The sequence below is a fragment of the Anabrus simplex genome, chromosome 2, assembly GCF_040414725.1.
Source record: "Anabrus simplex isolate iqAnaSimp1 chromosome 2, ASM4041472v1, whole genome shotgun sequence".
Taxonomy (NCBI): Eukaryota; Metazoa; Arthropoda; class Insecta; order Orthoptera; family Tettigoniidae; genus Anabrus; species Anabrus simplex.
Window position 1 is genome coordinate 611,499,684 of NC_090266.1, and position 19,605 is coordinate 611,519,288.

At 39.2% G+C, this 19,605-nt stretch overlaps 1 protein-coding gene across 1 annotated transcript in view; it reads right to left on the reverse strand.

Annotated features, from left to right (window-relative positions):
* Positions 1-19,605, reverse strand: part of lt (vacuolar protein sorting-associated protein light) — a 343,814-nt gene that overhangs the window by 115,629 nt on the left and 208,580 nt on the right. Inside the window, exon 12 of the mRNA XM_067139250.2 lies at positions 18,517-18,703. Coding sequence (XP_066995351.1) covers positions 18,517-18,703 — 187 coding nt within the window. The remainder of the gene's footprint in view (positions 1-18,516; positions 18,704-19,605) is intronic.

Sequence of the window (19,605 nt, forward strand, 5' to 3'; positions counted from 1 at the left end):
TTTATGCCACACAGTGTGCGTCATACGTGTGTTTTGGGAACAATTAAATGGACCAGAGGCAAGCAGACATCATTCCCTTTAGAAATTTTGATGATGTAGGGAGAGCAAATAAATCACATCGATGATTGTTATTCTTGAACGGTAAAAGTTCAGGGCCATAACAAGTTAAGCACTGTTGCCAATGATGCTTTCACGGCCCGTACTTATAGACATGATATAGGCTTTTAGGCGTATGCCGTGTAAAGAAAATAAGGTGAAATTCTTTAAGTTTTGCAGAGAACTGTGCTCTGCGTCATCAGAAGAAAATCTCGAATGTCCACAATAAAGGCTTCTAAACAATGAGCTTTTGAATTTAGACGTTATAATAGAAGTGGAAAGGGTACATTCATTCATCACCAGATGGCTTCCCAGACGCGGTACAGTGCTAGTGTTCGAAGCGGAAGCAGACAGAACCATCAGAATCAGTCTAAGAGGGTTACATAACATGTGTACATAACATATGACATAGACAGGTGCATGACATAGACACAATCCTGGAATGAAACACCTGACAATGAGGAACGTACGAATTTGGAAAACACCAAGATGAAATAACAATAGTGAAGGGACAGGGAAGGGAACTACCTGTTGAACAGGGACACTGGCTATCAATTAAGTAATACCTGGTTGCCAGCAATTAACAATTTAATAATAATAATAATAATAATAATAATAATAATAATAATAATAATAATAATAATAATAATAATATAGATAAATGCTTGCAACGGGATTTGAACCATTACAGCTGTTTATGTTGTAGTTAAAACAAATGTGATAAAAAGGAAGGTCTTGAAAGTAGGAATATTAGGCAGCACCATATGGCTGATATAACAGGCATGAGAGAGTTTTTAAGAAGTAAGGACGATAGGTGGAATACGGTAAATAAAATTGTAAACAGACTTGAGATGGGTATAAAGCAATTGTCGACGAATGTGAAAACAGGATTGTACCTTTAAAGGTGGTGACGAATGGTAAAGACCCACTATGTTATAACAGAGAAGTAAAGAGACTAAGAAGGAGGTGCAGATTGGAAAGAAACAGAGTTAGAAATGGCTGTGGAAGTAAGGAGAAATTGAAGGAACTTACTAGGAAATTGAATTTAGCAAAGAAGTCAGCTAAGGATAACAAGATGGCAAGCATAATTGGCAGTCATACAAATTTAGTGAAAAATGGAAGAGTTCATATAGGTACTTTAAAGCAGAAAGAGGTTGCAACAAGGACATTCCAGGAATCACTAATGAATAAGGGGAGTGTGTATGTGAGGATCTTGAAAAGGCGGAAGTATTCAGTCAGCAGTATTGCTTACAAGGGTAATGTCCACATTGAGGAGGTCAATCAAACAATCACTACTGATCTGCATTTAGGGCAGTCGCCCAGGTGGCAGATTCCCTATCGTCGTTTTCCTAGCCTTTTCTTAAATGATTGCAAAGAAATTGGAAACTTAATGAACATCTCCCTTGGTAAGTTATTCCAATCCCTAACTCCCCTTCCTATAAACAAATATTTGCCCCAATTTGCCCTCTTGAATTCCAACTTTATCTTCATATTGTGCTCTTTCCTACTTTAAAAGACAACACTCAAACTTATTCGTCTATTGATGTCCTCCCACACCATCTCTCCACTGACAGCTCGGTGATTAATATTAAAGAAGCATTAAAATTCATCTATAATAACAACATTCAATATCATACAAAAGTTGAAAACTAAAATAGCAACTGGAATTGATAACATTTCAGGAGATATACTGAAGCCAATGGGTTGGGATATAGTGCCATATCTGAAGTACTTATTTGATTACTGTATGCATCAAGGAGCTATACCAAATGAGTGGAGAGTTGCTATAGTAGAACCTGTGAATAAAGGGAAGGGTGATAGACATAAAGCTGAAAATTACAGACCAGTCAGTTTGACATGCATTGCATGTAAGGTTTCGGAAAGCATTCTTTCTGATTATATCAGACATGTTTATGAAATTAACAGCTGGTTTGATAGAAGGCAGTTCAGGTTTAGGAAAGCTTACTCTACTGAAGCTCAACTTGCAGGGTTCCAGCAAGATATAGTAGATATCTTGAACTCAGGAGGTCCAATGGACTGTATCCCAATTGACCTATCTAAGGCATTTGATAGGGTAGATCATGAGAGACTACTGCCAAAAATGAGTGCAATTGGACTAAACAAAAGAGTGCTGAATGGGTTGCTTTATTTCTAAAAAATAGATCTCAGAGAATTAGAGTACGCGAAGCTTTATCTGACCCAGTAATAATTAAGAGGGTATTCATCAAGGCAGTATTATTTGACCTTTATATTTCCTTATATATATAAATGATACGAGTAAAGAAGTGGAATCAGAGATAAGGCTTTCTACAGATGATGTTATTCTGTATAGAGTAATAAATAAGTTACAAGATTGTGACCAACTGCAAAATGACCTCGATAATGTTGCGAGACGGACAGTAGGCAATGGTATGATGATAAACGGGGTTAAAAGTCAAGTTGTGAGTTTTACAAATAGGAAAAGTCCTCTCAGTTTTAATTACTGCATTGATGGGGTGAAAGTTCCTTTTGGGGATCATTATAAATACCTAGGTGTTAATATAAGGAAAGATCTTCATTGGGGTAAACGCATAAATGGGATTGTAAATAAAGGGTACAGATCACTGCACATGGTTATTAGGACGTTTAGGGGTTGTAGTAAGGATGTACAGAAGAGGGCATACAAGTCTCTGGTAAGACCCCCAAATAGAGTATGGTTCCAGTGTACAGAACCCTCAACAGAATTACTTGATTCAAGAACTGAAAAAATCCAAAGAAAAGCAACTTGATTTGTTCTGGGTGATTTCTGACAAAAGAGTAGCGTTACAAAAATGTTGCAAAGTTTGGGCTGGGAGGATTTGGGAGGAAGGAGACGAGCTGCTCGACTAAGCGGTATGTTGTTAAGACTGTTTTCAAGTTTTTTTTTACCCGTATTGAACTTTATACTAATTGTTACAATTCTTGTTTTATTTCCCACCTAATTCAATACATAAAAACGTTTATTGTCTCTAGAAGGACATTTTATTACAATACAACACTAGCAGGGATATGTTTCACTCGTTATATTGAGCATCTTCAGCCTCATTTGAACAAATATCTCAAATATCTCTTACAGATGTTTAGAACATCACTATGACTTGGACATCAGTAAATTGTGATCAATGTCTAGTCCATCACAGCTATATTTTAATTTGTTAATTCTTTTTTAATTATTGTTAAATAGTGGTAATATTTTATTGGTATAAAATAATTTTAGTGATCAAATTGTTTATATGAAAGTTCAATGTAAAGACTTAACGTTGAGATATTTGTTCAAATGAGGCTGAAGATGCTCGATATAACAAGCCAAACATGTCCCCGTTAGTGTTGTATTGTAATAAAATGTCCTTCTAGAGACAATAAACATTGTTATGTATTGAATTACGTGGAAAATAAAACAAGAATTTTAACAATAAGCGGTATGTTCCGATGTGTCAGTGAAGAGATGGCGTGGGATGACATTAGTAGATGAATAAGTTTGAGTAGTGTCTTTAAAAGTAGGAAAGATCACAATATGATGACAATGTTGGACTTCAAGAGGACAAATTGGGGCAAATATTCGTTAATAGGAAGGGGAGTTAGTGATTGGAATAACTTACCAAGGGAGATGTTCAATAAATTTCCAATTTCTTTGCAATCATTTAAGATAAGGCTAGGAAAACAACAGATAGGGATTCTCCCACTTGGGCGACTGCCCTAAATGCAGATGAGTAATGACTGATTGATTGATTGACTGATTGACTGATTGAGCAGCTGAAGGGCGACGACACTGGGCGGTCCTACGAGACGTCTTGTTGGGGCACCGGCCGGAATGAAAGGACATCGCTGAATGTAGTCGAAGCTACATGGTGAAGTGTACCCAGTGGTTGCCTCTCACGGTTAGTGATGGGGTGCTTACCTGCATGTGGCAGTCTACCGCTGGGAAGAAGCAGATTACCCAGCAGGTAATTCCCAAGAGTATGAGCACAATATTGGTGACTGAGTCGCATGCGTGTAACACTGCCAGCCACCTGGAGGTGACTAAGATGCTATACCGTACCTGACGGTGATATTACTGGGTGCACCTGAGAAACCATGTCAAAAGGACATGCCAATTGTGTGACACCTGCATGGCAAACTGAGCCCACGTACCAGTAGGAGCCAGATGATGCAGTACAATGTCAGAGCACCATTGGAAAGGATCGCCATCAATATCAATGGACCATTCCCTGAATCAGATGCTAGGAACCATTACCTGCTCCTTGCCATGGACTACTTGACCAAGTGGCCCAAGATCTAAACAAGAGACATCAACAGTAGCAGATGCCTTGGTGAAGAACTACTTCTGCTGCTTCGCTGTGCCAAGGGAACTGAAAAGCAACCACGACAGGAACTTTTGAGTTGAGGCTGATGCAAAAGGCTCTGTAGCACTTGGGAGTGCGGAAGACCCGTAGGACACCTCTCCTCCCTCAGTCGGATGGCATGATGGAGCGTTTTGTGAAGACTGCCCAGGAGAATCTCAGGAAGGTCGTTCTGGCACACCAGAGGGACTGGGATGAGAGGGTCCCCTTCTTCTTGATGGCCTATTGACCATTCCAGCATGAGATGATGGGGACAACAACTGCCAACACGGTGTTCGGAAGGGGGCTCTGCCTATCATGTGACCTACTGTTTTGGTCGGTACCTGACCAGAAGCAGCTACCGACAGGTGTGGGAGTTGATGGACCGGTTCAACAACATCCACAATTATGCCCGAAAATATCTGAGGGTAGCCAGTGACAGGATGAAAGCCCAATACTTAGGGACCTGGAAAATTAGCATCTATTTGTTTCAAAATTAGCATCTATTTTTCCAAAATTAGCATATATTTTTCCAAAATTAGCATCTATTTACAAAGTTAAAATAATCGCATGGTATTTTAATTTTAACAATTCCAAGTTTATGAAGTGCAATTATTGTCCTTGGTTCACACACAACACAAATTCATTGTTCAAACGAAAACATTGTCAGTACTTCGGCATTGCTTTTTTTCAAATTGCACCGTCTGTCTGTAACCACTGTGTTGTAATGAGGCAACACCCACTCGCTATCTGCATTGTTCGTTGGGGTCCACAACAACTCAAGAGAGTATTTAGCAAATATGCTGAACTCTGTCTGAACTGCAGTTAATGCAAGCATGACATCACATTTTTCACTTTCATCTGGGTTTGAAGTGCATCTTTTAGAGAACAGTAACCAGACCAGATATTGTTTCGTGAGAGATCTGTTACTCCAAACAATTTCTTAAGCTCATCTATTTTATCAGTGTTTTCAAAATTATATTTTTTGGATACAAAGCTTGAGTAATTGACACAAAATGCTTATGGTTGGGGTCTTTAGCTTTCAATGTGGCTAGCTTGCACTGTGAAGAATGAGCAGCTTTTACAAATGTGTTTCTACATGCAGCCTACTGTAGAGGAGTGAGCTTAATCAAAGCATCATTAGTTGCCGCAGAAAAATTCCTCTAACAAATTAAGGTAAAACTGGTGTCAAGGTTATGCAGTTTGGAGTAAAAGAGATGAGAGGTAGGATACAGAGACCCTTCAAGTTCAGTAAGGAGGTCAACCAATCCAGCTGCATGATCTGTGACAAAACCCATGTGGGAGTGAAGCTTATTCACTTCTCAGTCACTCAGATCAGTCAGGTACCTAATACCACAGTTGTTGATGTCTTTCATGTCAGACATCTTGAAAAATGTAACATCATCAGTAAAGTAAGCACTCAAATAGAAGACAGCCCGAAACCAGCTATTCCATCGGGTTATGACAGGGGCAGGAAAAAGTTTTGCTTCCTTTGAAGCACCATACTTTGATGTTAAGAATTGTAAATAATTATATTTTTGCTTTCTTGTGTTCAATAATGCAGACTTTACCATCGCAACCACATGATTTAAATCTGTCATCACTATGACCCAACTATTGCCAACCAAGCTGATCTTACATGCCCAGCACTGTACATGCATTAAATGATCCCCTATGACCACACTTAATGTTTCATAACACCGAGTCATGTACAGTGCATTGTCACTAACAAACACTAACTGCATCATATGGTACAGTTATAGAACTGCACAGAGCTTCTAAAACAGCACGAGAGCAGTTTGTAGCATTTCCTGCACCAAGGTAGTTCACAGAAATAACGTGCAGCTCTCTTTTCGATCTGGCTGGGACTTGGAATATGATGATAAAAACACAACGGCCCATTCTATCTGTACTTTCATTACAGAGTATGTTGATGTTCTTCCCCAGTAGAACCTTTGCTGTTCTTTTCTGGTAGTCAGATGTAACTTCTAGAAAGGAAGAAAGACCTCAAATTATAACAAAATAATTTAAAATTACTAGATCAATAGGGTATGGGTAAGATAGTTCGAGACTGGGCGAGTTGGCCATGCGGTTAGAGGCGCATGGCTGTGAGCTTGCATCCAGGAGATGGTGGGTTCGAATCCCACTGTCGGCAGCCCTGAAGATGGTTTCCCGTGGTTTCCCATTTTCACACCAGGCAAATGCTGGGGCTGTACCTTAATTAAGGCCACGGCCGCTTCCTTCCAACTCCTAACCCTTTCCTATCCCATCGTCGCTACAAGACCTATCTGTGTCGGTGCGACGTAAAGCCACTACCAAAAAGATAGTTCAATATGGAAATCACACTCAAATTTGGTATCCTTCAATTTTGCACATGGTTTCGATGTCGTATTACCTAAACCGTACCCGATCAATGAAATAGAAACTTACCCGATAAATATACTTCACGTAGAGTTCTCACACATGGCAGCTCTTCATTTGAAAACTCAGTAATCCACGCTCTTAGCTCTTTGCTTTCCAGCTTTTCCAGAGGTATATTTGCTTTGGCAAATACTTCAACTTTGTGTTTCGAGAAGTTATCTCTGAAAATTTTTCGTCGTTTACAACTATCTAACTGTGTAAGCACAGAAGACTGCTTTCTTTGAGACGTACTAGCAGCAGGGGTTGAACTTTCGTTATCGGGTCGCTTACCCACATGCTTTTCAGATTTAACATGTTTCACAATGCTATAATTTTTTCCCCACCCATCTCGGCAATTACAATAGTTGCAAAACACTGTCGCTGAATCTGTGGCATATAAACCATCGTTTGTATATTGCTGAGCCCTTTCGTGCACAGTTTTTGTCGTGTGCCCCATAACCTAAACAATCGCTTGACTTTTTACTCTTCACTAGTTTCAATTTTGAACAACGGGAAAAGAACGCTGTCTATCTCGTTATTTCCTTGACACTCGATTTACATTTCAATAATAATTGATACAGATCTTATTCCCCTCGCTATTCCCATTGTAAATATCGATTGAAGTCAGCAAGCAGTAATCGATCGGCTACTTTTCTTCAGCGATTGGAACGGTCGAAAGATTTACGCATCATATTTTGAGTATTTCTGATGATTTTGCTGAAATATTTTGTTTTCGCCAGTAAAATAGCTCATTTTTGCAGAATTCGCACCAAAACCACATATTCATACTAATTTCGCATTTTGGGTCACAATTCGCATTTTGTCGCACTTCTATTTATGCGTAAACATGATTTTATTCCACATTAGAATTACCGTAAGCTTGGATTCAGTACAAGATTCAAAAATTTGCATTTATCCCAAATGCGATTTTTTCAGGTCCCTACCAATACAACATGCTGATTAACTCTGCGGGTTCTCAGGAGGGTGACCGAGTTCAGCTGTACCGTCCCCTGTAGACCAAGGGGAAGTAACTGAAGGTCATGTCACCATGGGAAGACTCATATACCATTGTAACAAGGTACAACAATATCATCTATAAGAACCGGCAGCCTCCCCAAGGGAAGATGATGGTTGTCAATCTGGATCGCCTTGTGCTGTACATTGGAGCAGCTCGGGATGAGAAGCCATAAGGAGGGGGCAGTGTGGCATGGATGACCTCCATGATGCTGGTGGGGAGAAAGCCTGGATGGAGCAAGTCAGCCTGGCTCCAATGGCGGGCAAATTGCCGAGTTGTGTTCACCACACTTACGCCACTACGGACATTCCATCATAGGCGAGACGGGCTAGGCATTGCTGGCAACTCATTCCACCCCCATAGCAGTGCATAAGCGACGACAATTCTGAATGTCTCAAGTGTTATTACAATATTATAAGTCCACCTGTTCAATACAATACAATATGATCCACTATTTCATATGGTCAAATGTTTTTTATACATAATACATAAAAGTCAAAGGTACATGTTTCACCCTCCTTAGGGGCATCATCAGCCTATATCAATCTTAAAAAATAATAATAATACATATACTTATAAATTATAGGTTAAAATGTTGAAATGGTTTCGTAAAACATTATACAATAACATCTAAAACAACGATAATGCACCAAAGTATGTTAAAAGAGTGAAATTAACAGTTTGAAGATTAAAACGTGATTAAACATGAGATTTTGAGAGTCTAAAACTAAAATGGATCCATATTTTTATAATATCATTAAGACTGTGAAAGCCTTGAGTATAAAAACAATCATCAAAGGGGGGATGTTTCTTCAATTCCCAAGTTGAATCCAAGGTGGTAAAATCACTTTCAGTTATTTAAAACGGAAGTGTGAATGTAATAAACAAGTTTAAAATGTATATGATTGGGATATCTGAAAGTCAAGAAGAAAATGGAACTTCTGTAGAGGCGATGCTTGTGATAAAACGTATGTCAAAGCTAGCAGAGTTCGGAAATTATGGTAGTCGAATGGATCTAAAAGATAGTCAAGTTGATATATAATTCCGTTGAAACATGTGTTGGAAGAAATGTTCAGGATTTTTCGTACGGAGCGTATTAAGTACGTCAGGTTGTTACAGCAGCGCTAGCTTGACTGGGTTTCTGAATCTGACAATTCTGAATCCAGACTTTAGGTGGCTTACCCTCGTCTGAAGGATCTTGAAGGGTCAGTGTCCCTATAAAAAGGCGGCGGCTGAGCGCGAGCCAATTCGGTGTGTGAACTGAGTACAGCTGCGAATGAAGAGCAAGGAGTGCAGTTCGGTGGTAGCACTATGGAGTTAGTGCTTAGGAGCAATGGAGTGCTGGGTGTGAACCGACAAGGGATAGCAGTGCTGAGCGACGAGGGAGATCAGAACAGCAGGACAAAGTTGACATGATGATGCTTGTTGTTTAAAAGGGTCTAACATCCAGGTCAACGGCCCCTAATGATATGACATGAAATAATTAAGATAATAAAATTTTTTTAATTCATCCACTGAATAGTATTTAAAAAGTGATAATGAAGAAAAATTATGCATTTAAAATAGATTAAATATAATAAGGCATTGCCTTGGAAGCAATATCATACATATCATTCAAATTAAAATCTAAAGTAATAACACATTAAAATACACAAAGACTAACTAAAACACAGTCAACAGAATAAAGTGTAGTTTACTACAGAATAAAAATTAAAAACAAATAGAAAATAAACTTTTATGCACAATAAAACAGGCCACTATCCCTCATGAAATGGATCATACGGTCAAGTTTTAGAATATGGCGCGGATCGGCCAAAGACGACATAATACCACTGCTTCTCTCTAAGAAACCCGAAGGAAAGTCTTCCATAGCTTCATAGTTCCTTTTATAGTTCTCCGCTTATTTGGAATAGGGTTGGCCTGCCACCTCTTCTTCCAATGGGACATAACTCAATGTCTCAGCTGAGAATGAATTTCACTGACTGGAACCTTGTAAGGCAACAGGGGCAACGTGACCACGACCTTGGCAGCCCTGTCAACTAATTTTTTAAATGAAAGTTTTACTGACCACCTAATCAAACAATATTTTTTTACCAGGACTAGTTTCGGCTGATGTAAACGGCCATCTCCAGCTATTCAGCAAGATACTTTAAAGGACATAGTGTCATTAAAATGAATGTCTTAATACAAACGTCAAATGGAACTGAATCTTAAAAAATGCTATGACCATAAACATGGTCGCAAAAACACACATATGTATACAATTAAAATATTCAGTATGGTCCGTATACAAGGATTTTTTATCTTGATGAACATTTGTTAATTAAAAATGACAATCTATCATTGTCCATTGATGCTCATAAAAAGGTAAGTTGTGAACATGCATATAAGAAGGTGAAAACATTATAATGCACTCCTCATGAACACCAAAACTGCTGTGTTAAAATTATCACAGTGTCGAGCTTGAATAATGAGTTTCAACTATATAGTCCACCGAAAACATACAAAAAATATGCTGTGTGCTGTACATGCGATTGAAGTACTTGGATCAATCTTCTTTTATAAAAATAGAATGTTGCCGTATTAGAGCGAGGGATAACCTGATGTTTAAGAAATCAAGTCTATCCGTAAGGGAGATATGGGGGATATCTAAAAAGAATAGAAAAAGAATGATATGATAATTTGCGAGCTGTAATGCAAAGCAAAATCGTCTACATATAGCGATGGTATTACTGCTGAACCAGCAGGAGCGACAATCCCGTTTATGGCAATCACAAATAGAGTGACACTGAGAACCGATCCCTGTGGGACTTCATTTTCCCGAATATAGTAGTGCGAATACTCCCTCCCTACTTGTACACGGAATACATAGAGGGACAACAAATTCACAACAAAAATCGGCAAGTTATCTTGGAATCTCCATTAATGCAGGACTGAAAGGATGTCATACCGCCATGTGGTGTCACAGGCCTTTTCTAAGTCAAAGAAACCAATCAACAAATGCTATTTTTGGAGAAATGCGTCCTGGAGAGAACTCCCCAGACATACAAAGAGTTCAGTGATGGAGCAGGTGCCTTGAAAACCACACTGAAAAAAGTCCTCTTTTCTCCAAACACCACACAAGTCTGTGATTTACCATACTCTCACAGACAGATTACAAAGACAGTTAGTGAGGCAAATAGATCTGTAGCTTCCTGCCTACTTAAGATTTTTGTCAGGGTTGAGAAGAGGAATTACTATTCCCTCTCGCCACTGTGGCGGAAACTCGCACTCTATCCAGATTCAGTTGAACACCTCAAGAAGATATAAGAGGCTATCCTCGCCGAGGTGCTTTAACATCTGGTTATAGACATATCTGGTCCAGCAGACGTGTCCTTGCAAAGCGCCAAGGTGTTCCCATTCAGCAAAAGACACGTTAAGTCCTCTAAAGCTCGAGTGGCAAAACTAAGATGAGGATGTTCTGCCTCCCACTTCAGGGCCAGGAAATTGCAATTATAATTCCCAGAACCAGACATATCAGCAAAATGCCTTGCTAGATAGTTAGTAACCATGTGGGTATCAGTGACAATACTGCCTGCAGTGGAAATTCCTGGGACTGAAGACGGTCCTTGTACTCCGGAAATACTTCGAAGTTTAGTCCACATTTGAGATGACAGTGTATGTGACGTCATAGACGTCGCATATATTTCCCATGCGCTTTAGCGCAGAGTTTTCAAAATGTTACCAAGTTGGCCACAGTAGGCTGCCTACGATAGCGTTTATGACGGTAACGTCGTTCTTCTATAGCTGCTGCAATTTCTTCACTCCACCAACGAACAAGTTTTCATTGAGGAGTCACAGAAAAAGATGGAATTGACGAATAACTTGTATGATGTAAGTTATATTGTCTTCTATGCTCCGGCTATTCACGTTGTTAAAGACAGCTAGTGATATGAACTTTGTCCGATCAGCACGTTTAAAAATCCAACGGGGAGGAGCCATGATGTATTTCAGTTTCAACAAAGTAAGAATAATAGGAAAATGGTCACTGTTACAGAGATCATCACATGCATCCCACAAAAGCAGGGGAGAAAGCTCTCGGCTGCACAGATTAACGTCAATTTGGGAGAAGGTGCTGGGCGCTACACTGAAATCTGTTGCTTCCCCTGTATTCAAAATCCAGCTCTCTTATTAATTATTCCAATTCCCTTCCTCACATCGTCATCCGAAGATGGATATAAATGTCCGACGTGGATCACCTCTTTGACGAGGTGATACATGCCTTGAATTTCTTTGACTTTTTCCTGGGACAGGGTTTTCTTCTACGAAGCAAGAGCGCAGGCTTTCCAAAATAAATATCCGCTGGCGCTGACTCAGACCCTCTAAATGAAGGGCGTGTCCCCATTTGGAGGAGGGGTGGGAGACTCCTTGGTAAGGGCATTTTTCTTCCTCACCTTCGTTTCTTGTTTAGACGGCTTGGGAGGTAAATTCCTAACCCCCATCGACAATGCCACCTCCTACAGGTTGAGCGCGGCTATCGCCGAGCGGTCTTCTTCCCCTGCTGTGCCGGCGTAGGTTTCTTAGCCAGCACAGACTTGTTTGTAGTCCAAGGTTGGGATGATCCCTCCTATGAGCTTTTACTCTTTGCAGCTTTGTTCCTTGGAGCAACAGCCACCTTGGGCACAGCTATCTTCACAGGTGTTGAAATAAATGACAAACCTGGTAGACTCCATGCTATCATGCTAAAGTCTAGTGTCTATGGAGGTGCATTCATGGAATTGAACTTATGGCACGATTCCTGGTAGGAAAGACCATCCAGGGTCTTGATCTCCTGGATCTTCTTCTCACCGAGATATACCAGACATTTCCGATCTTGACAACAATGAAGACCAGGGCAGTTAGTGCACCTGTAAGGAGGTGTGCACTCTTCTGCGCCAAGCGCTCCTCTTTCCCATGTACCACACCCAGACTGATTTGAACAATAAGATACTGTACGTCTGAATCTTTGGCATTGATAGCAGTGCACAGGAGGCAGAATGTACAGCCTCACATTGTTGCGATAGACTGTTACCTCGACTTTTTCTGGTAACAATGACAATTTGAAGGAGACTATGTACGCACCTATGGCAACGTCTTCGCCACCGATTTTGCATGTAATACACAGCACGTGAGTCACGCCATGGTGCTTCATGTCTTCCATCAACTCATCGTCAGTGTTCTGTAATCACTTGGCGAAATTGAAACACAAAATGAATAATTTGTAACTTGAATAATAAATAATGAAATTGGGCACCACCTGCAAAAGATTTACAGGAATAATTGACTATAGAGCATGAATGAACTCATCCTCTCAAGGTGATGGCCATGAGGCCGATGGGGCTCCAAACTTGCTTCATTACAATACCTGCTACTATTTAACTCTGAAAATACATTTGGGTCACATGACAGGTTTTTCCTTACTCCAGCAACAAAAGATTTACTCTAAGTTTCACTACTAGAGTTTACTCCCAGAAAAAAAAAAAAAAAAAAAAAAACAATAATCATGACATGATGAGACCAACTCGTTTTGCTGCTTACAAAAATAAACATCCACAAACATCTACAATCTACAAACATACATTGTTGTGAAGGGCATTCTTCAGACTGATGATTTCATACGGGTAAGACGACTGTCCATTCTTAAACTTATTTACATGAACAAAATAGCACCATCACCTTGGAATCAATTTAATAATAATAATAATAATAATAATAATAATAATAATAATAATAATAATAATAATAATAATAATGCTAATGCTACTTGCTTTACATCCCACTAACTAATTTTACGGCTCTTGGAGACACCGAGGTGCCGGAATTTAGTCCCGCAGGAGTTCTTTTATGTGCCAGTAAATCTACCGACATAAGGCTGACGTATTTGAGCACCTTCAAATACCACTGGACAAGGCCAGGATTGAACCTGCCAGGATGGAGTCTAAAAACCAGCACCTGAACCGCCTGAGCCACTCAGCCCCGGCTGGAATCAATTTACCACGTGTCACAACTGTACAAAAACACAATCCCAGTCACCTCACTATACTCCGTTAATCAAGCCATACATCTTCACAATGTAAAATGGCTACTGTGGAATTAATAAATAACGACAACCATGTCATATTAGTCGAAGAATGAACAAGTAATAAACACTTAGCCTACAGTTTCATCTAGCCTCAATCAGTTCTGTGCACAACACATTACCTCCAGAATACATATATAAACCACCGCACGCACACACACACTGTGCATCATCTCCGAGAGGAATAAACCAGATTATGACTTACAAATTAACACTAAGTAGCGAATTCCACAGAATACACACCAGAAATGACTTGTCATAACCACGTAATAAACTCATAATGACTCCGTGATACCCTTGTAGTATGCTCCGCAATGGTACAGCGATGGCTCTACAATCAAGGTGCTTCAACACTACTCACTCCATAATGGATACGTACAGTAATCACTCCGTAAATAATAGTCAACTTGTTGCACTCATGTACGCGTATATAGAGGTCTACTCCACGTAGCATAGCGTCTGCCAACAGACCACCGGTAGCAACGCTCTAACTGAAACATCTTCAAGCACCTCTCAGTCAACGCAAGCTCATTCAAAATCGGAGCTTTCGGATTGGTTACTGAGTGGCCAATATGCAACTATGTGAACTCTAGTTTCAACTAAACTGATGAATTACCATCTTCAAACTGTACTTCCCAGCTGTACCCCGGATATCCAAGCCGCCTGTTGCAACAAGACTTCAACCGTCTTTATCGATATAGTCACCGTTTCCTCATGTTGAACAACCTTCACTGCTAGGCCATGTGTACAGACTGTTACCCAAATTAAAAGTTACACAAATATAAGGATATACATGTTCAATATTCCCTAACCACAAATTCTTCTTATAATACTATGTTCTTACATCTTGATTTAACAAAATTCACATGATATTCACTACTTTATATTTCAAATTATTTTATGGAAATTTCCTAACCTAAAATTGGGAGATCGTCATTTTCAAACATTTCCTAACCTAAAATCGGGGATCATACCTGTGTATGGTTACAGTTCAAGATGAGATCACGGTGGAAGGTAACTCTACAGACCAGGTTCAAGGTTTTGTGTTCTTCAACTTTGAGGGGGATTTTGCGAAAGTGGTTGCACTTGAGCAACAGGTCAACAAGAAGTGTAGTGCGAGTCTTGAGCAGCAAACTACCAATGTGCATTTTCTTTCAGTCTTCCAGTTCACCGTAGACACCTTCAGTGTGTCTACTGAACAAGGTAGACTTTTAAACATAATACAGGCTTTTTGTGCTTATACCGTGTCAAGGAAATAAAGTGAAATTATTTACATTTCCCAGAGAACTTTGCGTCTTCAGAAGATAATCTGGACTGTTCACGAGGAAGACTTCTCCAAGAATGCAAGTTTGAACTTAGAAGTTACTATTAGAAGATAAGTGGTACATTCATTCATCACCAGATGGCTCGTTGTTGGCTTTCCCTTTAATTTTGAGGACATAGCATTTTTCTTGTCGTTTAAGTAGATGATAGGGACCATCATAAGGCACTTGTAGTGGCAATTTAATGCCGCTGTGCTGTATAAAAACGTGGGTACATGTTGCCAAATCTCTGTGGATAAAAACCTTATGTGAGCCTTGTTGAGATGTGTGTACTGGTTGTAGGTTATGCATGATGTGCTGCAGTTTTTGTACAAATGAAGTTTGGAATACATGGTCATTCTGAAGAGTTCAAAAACTCTCCTGGAAAAAGTAAAGGTAGGCCATAAACGAATTCCGCCGAACTTGCTCCTAGGTCTTAAGCCAGCCTATTTACTAGGTGATGAAAACAGAGACAACTCATCACAAGCACAGACACAAACAAGATACAATTGGTGGGTACATTTCCCCAAGAAGTATTTGGTAACATTGCCGCTGGAAGGGGAGTATTGTGGCAGCACTTCTAATGAAGAAGGAACGCAATGTCAAGGATTGATATAGATGCTAACCCCCACAGGGAATCTGAAATACTTGTCCCGAATGAGCAAATTTATAATACCAGGTACCAGGTGATGAGCCCAACCTGGCACACGAGGGCGAGGCGCTGGCAACCAGGAGCGAGTTAGCTGGAAAGTTTATAATGTCCAATAACAGACCATTTATTGGTATGTCAAGGATTTACGTAGGTAGTTCCGTTCCCTATCCCTTCACTATTGTTATCCAGTTTCGGTGTTTTCCAAATTCGTACGTTCCTCATCACCAAATGTTTCATTCCATGCTTGTGTCAGTGTCATACTTTCATAATGTGTATGCACCTGTTATGTGACCACCTCTCAGACTGGTTCTTTTATGCTGATAATTTCAGATAAGTTTAAGTTCTTTGCAGTCTACATCTAAGTGATGCTCTACCAATTCAACCTTTCCAATATGCAGTACAGTACTAGCATTCAAAGCGGAAGCTGACGGCACCATCAGAATCAGAGACACCAAGGATCCAGAATTTATTCCCGTAGGAGTTCTTTACGTGCCAGTAAATCTACCAACACAACGCTGACGTATTTGAGCACCTTCGAATATCACCGGACCGAGCCAGGATCGAATAAGCCAAGTTAGGGTCAGAAGGCCAGCGCCTCAACCGTCTGTGCCACTCAGCCCAGCAAGAAAATATAAACTAACCTCTGAAATCAATGATAAAGTCTATCATATCTTGAGGTGTATCACATTCTTACTTAATTTAAGTACATAGCATTAAAATTGAGTGATCGTTTACTTCAGCCTTAATTTCTAACAAGTTAACAACTGCTATCGGCCACATTATTTAGGCATTTATTACATGTTCGCCTCTTTCATTTCAAATTTTCTTTACAGAATACCAGTTGACAGGTATTACTCATTGACTCCGACCATCATCTCTGAATGTTGACGAGAGAGCTTGCTGGCGCACATAGCAAGAAAACGATACCAAAGATGATCGACTGCATTTAGAATAATCAGTGGAATGTATAAATATCAATAATGGAAAAATTAGCGCACACTTAATTGCTCGTAGTAACAGATGCATAAGTTCTTGCTGTAACTGAAGGATAATACACAACGTAACATAGGAATTTTCATGGGAGATATATATATGAAATGAAACTGAACTGTGTCAATATTTTATTTAGTAGGTAATAATGGTGATTTAATAGTCTTTGTAAAGAGTATCAAATTATCTAGTTTCATTTCAGATGAGGTTTGACTTCAGTTTTTTCCGGCCAAGATTCATATTTTTTTGTCTGTTTTAAGTATAGTGCTCCCAGCGTTTGTGCTATATATATATTTTGCCTAGGTGTCTTTGTCATGTAAGTTTCAAAATAAATGCATGAGGTTGATCATCAGTATCATTTAGCTATCTCCTCTACTTCAAGGATTATTATTTCTTTTCAGTTTAAAAGATATCTTTGTCATAAATTACAAAATGAATACAAGAGGCTGACCGATAGCCCAAACTCATATCAACATCATCATCTTGCCCATTCTTCTTAGTCCAATGATTATGAAGTTTATCAGGATAACAAATTCTGGCTTGCAACAAAAAGCCCCACTCCCATTTCCTACAATGGTTTTGGATGTGAAAGGATGTTCTAAATGGCTTGATAGACATGACTGCAGATGTTGAAGTGAGGGTCCTTTTGGGAACAAAAATTAGATGGGATAATTCAGTACTGACATGATTTGAGTTCAGATCACCTGAATAATACCAAATGAAATACCAATTATGTCAGTAGGAACATTCTGGAATGAACAATGTTGAACCTTTAAACATTTTTGGGAGTTCTGCTGATGCAGGGACATCCAGACACCACAGTGTCCTCCAGCAACATTCAGTTGCATTTTCCTTTTCAACCTAAGAGTGTAATTAACAATACTGAGTTTGGCCTCTGGTTTCATTATCATATGCCTTATAAAACATTTCAAGAGTCTCCAAGGCAGATTTTCCAAGTTTAATGCAAAACATCAGGTTTGCTCTTTCTTACAAACTGCAGCACAACACCAACATGACATAACCAAATCATACGCATCAAGCACTAAAGCAGCACATTATGATGATTTGTGGCATAACTGAGCACAAACACTGGGAGCACTAAACCTAAAACGAACCAAAAAAAAAAAAAAATCTGACCAGAAAAAACTGATGGCAAACCTCCTCCGAAAAGAAAATGGATAATTTGATGCTCTTTACAAAGACTATTAAACCATCAGTTTTACCTACTAAATAAAATAATGACACAGTCATTGCCTGGTGTGAAAATGGAAAACTACAGAAAACCATCTTCAGGGCTGCCGACAGTGGGGTTCAAACCCACTATCACCCGGATGCAAGCTCAAAGCTGTGCACCCCTAACCGCACGGCCAACTCGCTCGGTGTTTCATTTCAATACCACTTTGTATTATACTGAGATACAGATGTCCATGAAGCCATTTAGCATCTTATTTTATGTCCAAAACCATCACAATAAATAACAGAGTGATAAACGTATGAGAGGGCCAGACACCCGATCTTTGCCACTTGAAAGAAATGATGATGATGATGATGATGATATCATCATTCCTCAGAACATTTTTCAAAACAAAACTATTACATAGGAAAATACATAAATAAAACATTCTTACCAGATACAAGTAATACTGGTTATGTTCTAGGTGAGACACCACCACATCTGATGATACCCTGTCCCTTTCTAGAAACATATTAATAGCCTGCTCTGAATCCAATTCAATCAGACCTTCAATCATATCATAAATTGAGCCATACAAATTATGTTTATGTATCAACTGGAAAACATCCTTGTGCCGTAACCTGTGAACAAGATCACATAAAATATATATATATTAGCATTTCTCTTTACCAGTACGCATAAGCAGGAGAAGTATTTTATATTAACCAAATGATATCAGTAGACTAAAATATCTCTCTAATCACAGGAATAAAATAATAATGTTTAAAGTATATTTACCACACCAGTGTAGGTTCAAAAGAAGGAAAAAGTAAGCACCAAAATACTTTTTATCAGCAGTTTGCATAGTCAGTCCTGTATGCTAGATAACAACAATAACTGTCACCCCTCTACGGAGTGGGAAATGTAACAGAAGAAGATCAGGAGCCTATTATACAAAAGTACGGTCTTGTACATTACAAGTAAATTCTCTAGTAACTAGTACAAATACCAGAGTTTCTGTTCCACAAAAGAATTTTCTACAGTTGTACTTTACTATTCCATACTTACAAATTACCAGTGAAATTTTATAGGTGTATTCCATGAAAGTACTAGTACTTGTAACTTACTAGTGAATTGGGAAGTATTCTCTAGCAGTGAAAGGACAATTTCCTTCAAAATGTACTAGCGCAATTTGAATATACTTATTTCAGATACATTTTGATAAATATGTGCTCTAGCAGTAGTGACAGTGATGGTGATGTTAATGGAAGCTACCGTCTGTATAGGGAAAGAATAAACTTCCAGTTTAACACTGTATTTGAATACAATGAGCATTTTAGGTTAAGCACCACACAAGCGGAAGAACTTTTGATAGATACTGGGCATAGGTTAAAACATCCTACGAACAGAAATAAATCTCTCTCTGCTAAACAACAGTTACTAACAACACTACATTGGCTAGGAAATGGTGGTCAGTACTATGGTTTTGCAGATATGCATGGGATGGCAAAATCTTCAGTCTGTAGGTCAATACATTCTGTGG